At 41.7% G+C, this 6,646-nt stretch overlaps 1 protein-coding gene across 2 annotated transcripts in view; it reads right to left on the reverse strand.

Annotated features, from left to right (window-relative positions):
• Nucleotides 1-6,483, reverse strand: part of orc1 (origin recognition complex, subunit 1) — a 16,595-nt gene extending 10,112 nt beyond the window's left edge. Inside the window, exons 1-8 of one of the 2 annotated variants that reach the window (XM_087180038.1) lie at nt 6,238-6,483; nt 5,295-5,422; nt 4,618-4,790; nt 4,039-4,501; nt 3,015-3,279; nt 2,485-2,574; nt 2,139-2,201; nt 551-658 (exon numbers count right to left, since the gene is read on the reverse strand). In XM_087180038.1, coding sequence (XP_087036164.1) covers nt 551-658; nt 2,139-2,201; nt 2,485-2,574; nt 3,015-3,279; nt 4,039-4,501; nt 4,618-4,790; nt 5,295-5,422; nt 6,238-6,332 — 1,385 coding nt within the window. In that variant the 5' untranslated portion in view covers nt 6,333-6,483. The remainder of the gene's footprint in view (nt 1-550; nt 659-2,138; nt 2,202-2,484; nt 2,575-3,014; nt 3,280-4,038; nt 4,502-4,617; nt 4,791-5,294; nt 5,423-6,237) is intronic. The other variant, XM_023428703.2, reaches the window with a different exon arrangement.
• Between the last annotated feature and the right edge of the window lie 163 nt (nt 6,484-6,646).

Below are 6,646 nucleotides of genomic sequence, written 5' to 3' on the forward strand. Positions count from 1 at the left end.
AACTCCTGTAGGGCTGCAACTAATAACTGTTTACATTTAATTTAACATCTTATAAACACTGATTAATAAGATGATTATTATTGAAGTGTATGGGTAAATCATATCATCTGTTATAGGTCACAAAAGAGCAAAAAAATACCACACTTGTTCCCAGAGTCTGAGTCTTGTTTTGTCCAACCAACAAGTCAAAACCTAAATTAATGCAACTTGCATTAGCAGCAAATCCTGACAAATATTTAGTATTTTCTGTTGATAAAGGATTTAAACTGTCAAAACAGTTTTTGATTAGCTTCTGCCCTCCAATCAAATGATTAACTGATCATTTATGAAATCCATTTCTGATACGAGCATTGGGCAAATCTGAATTTATTTTAGTGTTTATTTTAGAATAAAAACCTCATCCAGTGAACAAACTACTGATAAAACATCAATAATTATAACACATTCCCATCATAGTGACAGCAGACAAAACTTAAGCTTTTAGAAAACGACAGGTCAACGACAACCAGAAGGACAGATGTCGTCATGACGACACTGGCTTTGCACTCACAGCTGTTTCCTGATACGTGACGACACCAGCTGGGCCGACTTCCTTTTGGAGCTCCTGGGTGTGGCGGCTTCCGGCAGCATGGGAGAGTTTTCATTGTCCACCTCGGCCCTGTCGCACGCAAACATTAACACGGTGCAGGTGCAGATAATAAACACACCTGAGTATCAGCAGAGTCGCGTGTAGTGACATCCCTCTAACAAACACCTGGACCACTTTATGACCAGGTATAATGTTTACCATACCACCTTAGCTTAGCCTGTTAGCATGCTAATATTTGCTAATCAGCGGTAGACAGCAGAGGCGGAGAGGAACACGGATGTCTGAACTGAAACATGAAGTCAGACGTTCATGTGAAAGTTAAGTCTCCTGCTTTAATACGTTTCCAGCAAATCACATATTACAGAATTAATTATCAGGCTTTATTATTAATGCACTTCACAGCTCTCTTTACCTATTACTACATGACAGAAAAATACTGTATTTGTTTTCCTTTAATGTCTCATCTTTGACTGAGGTCCAACAGTGTGTTTTGAGAATATTACTCACTATAAGTAACTATATAACTATATAAATTATTATTTTTTGCTGGGAAAAAAAAGCCAGGAGTTGTGTCTGCAGGTCTTTATCTGAGGCTGGAGTTAATCTCCTTTCCCCCTCCTTTATTTTGGATGAACTTTATTTAAAACTCTTTAACGAAAAATCTTCCTTTCCTTACCACCAAAACAAAAGGAATTTAAAATGTTGAAATAAGATAACATGAAAAATACAAATAAAGAAAGTTGATCCATTAAAATAATAATGAAATCAAAATAAGGAACTGAGCAAGAAATAAGAATAAATTATATTCAGACATAAATTAATATAGCTTCCTGACAGTTTTATACACTTGTTAGTGTATAAAAGTAGAGAAAATTTGGATTTAAAGAGAAGAAATCTATATTCATGAATTTGGATTTCAGTCGATTGCACAAGGATTTCCTTCAGTTCTGGATTATGTCACAAACATAAAACAAAAGCTCTGTTGTTGCTACATTTACATGCGTCTGCCATGGTCGAACTACAATGGTGTGTCACTTTAAATGTTGCTGCGGAAAGGTATTGTGGGACGGTATTATCTCCTTTCCTTTCGTAAAGGGTAGTCCAATGTTTCCTATGCTAAAGGAGATAGGATAGGAAGAATTGAAGCTCCTTTCCTTATCATTTAGAGAACTGGACCAGCTCTGACCGAGGCTGCTGCTCAGATACTTCTGGGTCACTTCAGTCACCCAGGAACCTTCCTCCGCAAAAAAGACTTTTTATTGCAGCCAACCTCCCGACTAATCAGAGTGTAGATGGTCTACGTAACCTGAGAGACAAAACCCAGGGTATAAATTTCTCACTACAGGAAGTGTGAATCACTGAAGCCAAACTAAGTGAGGGGGACTTTGAATATCTCAGTGTTTATTCCACCTTGTCTCTAAATGAGCCTAAAAATATTGTCTCATAATCCAAATAGTCATTATACCCAGTATTAAATAAGTATCAATAATGTTAACATGTAACTGAAGCCTTTGTCTCCATGTCCAGTGTTTGGTGTTATGATACTCACAGAACCCCCAGAGCCGGTTCCCTCAGGGTCTTCAGGTCTTTCTTCCTGGAGGGGGTCGTCGCTCTGAGGACAGACGGGGTGAGACGTCAGACGAACGCAGTGACGTTATCATCAGAAAGTTTCTGTTTTACCACTTTCATTCAGACGTAAAAGACACAGTCGCCACCTGGACTTCACCCTGACGTGCACACTCACACCTGAACAAAAAACACCCAGCACACAGCTGTGAATTTATCTTTGTTGTGCTCCAGGACTCAAACTCCCAGCAGCCCTGTGGGTCATTTAAACCAGCAGCAGGTTAAAGTCAGCCTGACAGAGCAGCCGTCACCTGCAGCCTCTGACTCACTGCTTTCTCCTCGGGGTGGCGTTTCTTCTTCTCGGCGTTTTAACTGAGCCGGTCGGTAACTCCGCCTCCATCTCATCACCCTGCTGAGGACTGACAGATGTGGGTGTCTGGAGTCATTACACTTTATCTCTGGTTTAAACCCATTTTAAACCAGTTTAACACAACTTTAAAATCAATTTAAATCTCTTTATCTCTGGTTTAAACCAGTTTCAAACCAGTTTTAATCAGTGTATATCCGGTTAACACAACTTTAAAACCCATGTAAACCAGTTCTTCTCCAATTAATATCTTTTAAAACCAATTTAAAGCTGTTTATCTGTAGTTTAAAACTAGTTAATTACTTTGGTTTGCACCATTTCAAAGTTGATTTCAACCTGTTTTTCTCTGGGTTTAAGTTATTTCTTGACCTTGGATTTAGTCCACATGGTGCACTTACTTATAAATCAATGAGATGACCTTTATAATCTGGTGTGTGTGTGTGTCGTCATTAAACTGATGTGGACACTGTGACTGCGTGAGAGTCGACTGACCTGGTGGAGTCGTCTCTGACAGACGACGCAGCACCGCTGGTCTCAGGGGGGGACACTCTGTTCAGGACGATGGAGGGCTTCAGGCGGGCAGCGTCCTGTTGAGGGCCGGGGGCTCTGTGGGCCTTCCTGAGGGGGGTGAGGCGGTGGGTGAGGGGCAGGGCTTGAGGAGGAGAGGACGACAGCCTTTGCGCCAACATCACCTCCGACTCCAGCTCCTCGTCCAGCAGCTGGTCCAGGACGTCCTCTGGGGTCATCTTCTCTGGACCTGACGAAGGAAACAACGACAACAAACAACAAAACCATTTTGATAATTGTTGTCAATCATTTATCAAGTGAAAACGTCAAACTTCTGTTTCACAGGATTTGCTTGGGGTTTGGTTTCATCTTTTTTGAAACAACCCCCCTCCCTCCTTCCGAACCTCTCACCCATGAACCGACGTTAGAAGAAGTTTGGGTTTCAGGTATTGATCTCAAAAATATGAGAAGTGAGCCCATATTTTATTTTTGTTTGATCGTGTATGTAAGCCTGTCGATTATTCCTTTCCAAATGTCCTGTATGCATTTACGCCTCCGCATACAATGAAATACCTTTATCTGTTTTTTTTTTAAATACAACTGTCAGGGATATTGGGATTGAATTTATTATGTTTTTCGGCAGTTACATACGTCGTCATGAGCCAATCATATTGGATCAATTCAAATGTACTATTAATAAATAACTTTTGTGCTTGAAGACGAGTCTTTTCCTGCTGTGTGTTCGGGTGCAGCTTGATCTCCATCGTTGTTTTAGTTCAAATGTTTCAACTGCAAACTTCCAGCAGCGAGCGCAGATACGTTTATATCAGAATATGTTCATGGGAATAGATTAAACTCGAATTAAAAAACCTTTTCAGACCATATTTGGGTGTTTCTGGTTTGTAAATTCTTGACAGTACTGAATTAACAGCAATTACTATAATTGCTCAATAATACATTCAGTAAGAAAGTTCTGATGTCACTGACTGTTTGTTTTTAAAACACTCACTGCTGAGCTCCAGTTTCTTGCGGACGCCGGGCGTCCTGGCCGAGGCGTTCCTCCTCTTGGCACTCAGACATTTGGAGGCCGACAGTTTGGTGGCCGAGTGCAGGGACTCGGCCTCCGCGGCGGCGCCGGCCTTACCGGCGCTCATGGTCGCCCTGCTGTACCTCACTTCCCCTGAAGTGGCCCTGCGCAAGATGGTGGGGTCCGGCGTGGGCAGGGCGCGTCGGGAGATGCCTCGAGATGCCGGAGCTGCTGCAGGCGGGGAGCATGGGGGCGAGGGGGGGAGGGACGGTTTGGGGCGGGAAGGAGGAGGCGGACGAGATGAGGCTGGAGGAGGTTCAGAGGTCGACTCCACCACAGCAGAGTCCACTGACCTGAAGCTCTTAGAGTCCCAGGAAAGCTTCACATACAGAGTGTCTTTCTCGTTAGAGTCGGGGAACGGGGCCGCCCCATCCAGGTGTTTCACCTGTGAGGGAAAGGGGAGGAACTTAAATCACAAACAGTGGCAACTGTTCATATAGGTAGTTTTGCCTGCATTCACACAGAGTAACAAAAAAATAAATTAAAAAATCCATCCTTTACCTGCACAGGTCTGAGGATGGACTCGGCATTGACCTCGTCGTCACAGCTGCGACCCTGATAGTAGAAGATCTCCTGCGGGTGAGGCTCTCTGCCCAGCAACTTCAGCTTGCTCGGAGGCACTTCAGACACACGGACGAACCACTGAACCATCGCCTTTTTCTGCTTCCCACTCTCTGAGAAGCAACAGAAGAGATTTGGTTTTCATGTCATGTTGGAGAGATGTGAGGACATGTCTTTTATCATTTCAATATAAATTAAAGGTCCATATAGTACAAAGGTAGATGTCCATTGGTTTTTTGATTATAAAGCAGGTCTGGGTTGCAACCAGCCAATGCACACAGCCTGTATTCAAAAAACTGAGCCTTAAAACCTGCCGTCAGGACTTCTGGAAGTTTGTGATGTCACAACAAAGCAATCACCCTCTCGGCCGCGCCCCAAGCCCCGCCCACCTGGACCCACCATCCAAAACCTTGCAGGATTAGATTTCTCTGAGTGTTTACCTGAAATCTGCTTTGAATATTCAAGGTGGCTACAATAACTGATGCTACGTTATCCAGCTAACTATGGGCTTAATTCAGGTTTTCCAGCATTGCAAAGCTGAATTATTTGATCATTAAGCTTTATGTGAAAACCCTCCTTTCAGGATCACAACAATTTACCGGCCTCTGACAACTCACCATCTCCAAACAGCCTGACGACTCGGGCCACGTACGGGTTGTCTTCATCCTCGCCCTCTATGAGAATGTGTTGGCCGGCGCTGATCACGGTGACTCTCGGGAGACCCTCCACACTGATGGCCAAAGAGCTGAGACACAGACAGAAGAAAAAGATGAAGAACCATGCAGACATAACTCCAGTCTGAGGAAGTAACTCATCACTTACTTTAATTCAGCTGAGTTTTCATTTCTATAGTCTTTGTACCTTATTCTAGTCTTTCTGTTCTACACGTTCTACAGTCAGTCAGTATGTTATTTCAGAGTCACTAGGTTCTGTAAATGTGGAACAACACAACAATGAGTTGACATAATAAAATTAACTTTTGAATATTTTTAAATTTGTTAAATACTATTTTTAAATTTAAGTAATATTCAATCTAATTCATTTTGTATGTTATGTACTTTACATTTTACTGTGTGTTGTAAGGTGTCTATAAATAAAATGTATTATCATTACTGCTACAGTATTTTCACTCAAGTACAAATTTGACACTTGCATTGGAGTACTATTTGACCAGGGGGATACTTCGACTCAAGAAAAGGAGCTGTGTATTTTCACCACCTCTGGATGTATACACATATATAATTTCTGGCTGCGGCTGTATTCAAAACCAAAAGATGTTTAGATTATGTTCATGATTCCAATGATTTGAAGCAGAGAAAAGCAGCAAATATTCACATTGGAGAAGCTGGAAAACGAATTTTGTTTAATCATCTTTGATTAAAGATGATTAAAGATGATTAAACTATTCCCACAGTTGTTGCTAATCGATATTCTGTCAATGATTTATAGATTAAATAAACTAATGCCTCATAATGTCTCATCTATATGAAGTGTACTGTATGTTATCTTTAGACAAGACAAGAAAGAGCATGAAACGTGTTAAAAACAGTCACTTCTCACCCATAGTCGCAGGTCTTTAACTTCCTATTGAAACGCAGCGGCTCCCCGCGCCACTTGTAAACTCTCCTAACTCTGAGTCTGGTGAAATAGTTCATCCTGTTTCCTGTTTTCTCAGACTCCCGGTGATAAACAAAGAAAACAGCAACACACTGGAGAGAATCCGCGTCGTTTATCTGCGTTAATTCAAAGCCAGGTTCGAAAATCACAAGATTTACACACGCACTAAAGACACCAAAGACGACAAGATTTCGCGCGAAAATGACGTAGTTTCCGTTACGTAGCCAGTGTATTAGGTGCACTACCGCCACCATGTGCCTCGGAGTTTGAACTGCTGATTATATATATATATATTTATACATAAGTAATTTTTTACATTTATTTAATTGGTTTAATTGCGTAAATAAACAAA

Source organism: Seriola lalandi, unplaced genomic scaffold (assembly GCF_002814215.2).
Source record: "Seriola lalandi dorsalis isolate HSWRI2012SDOR001 ecotype SW California unplaced genomic scaffold, Sedor1 jcf7180002054885, whole genome shotgun sequence".
In the NCBI taxonomy this organism is placed as follows: Eukaryota; Metazoa; Chordata; class Actinopteri; order Carangiformes; family Carangidae; genus Seriola; species Seriola lalandi.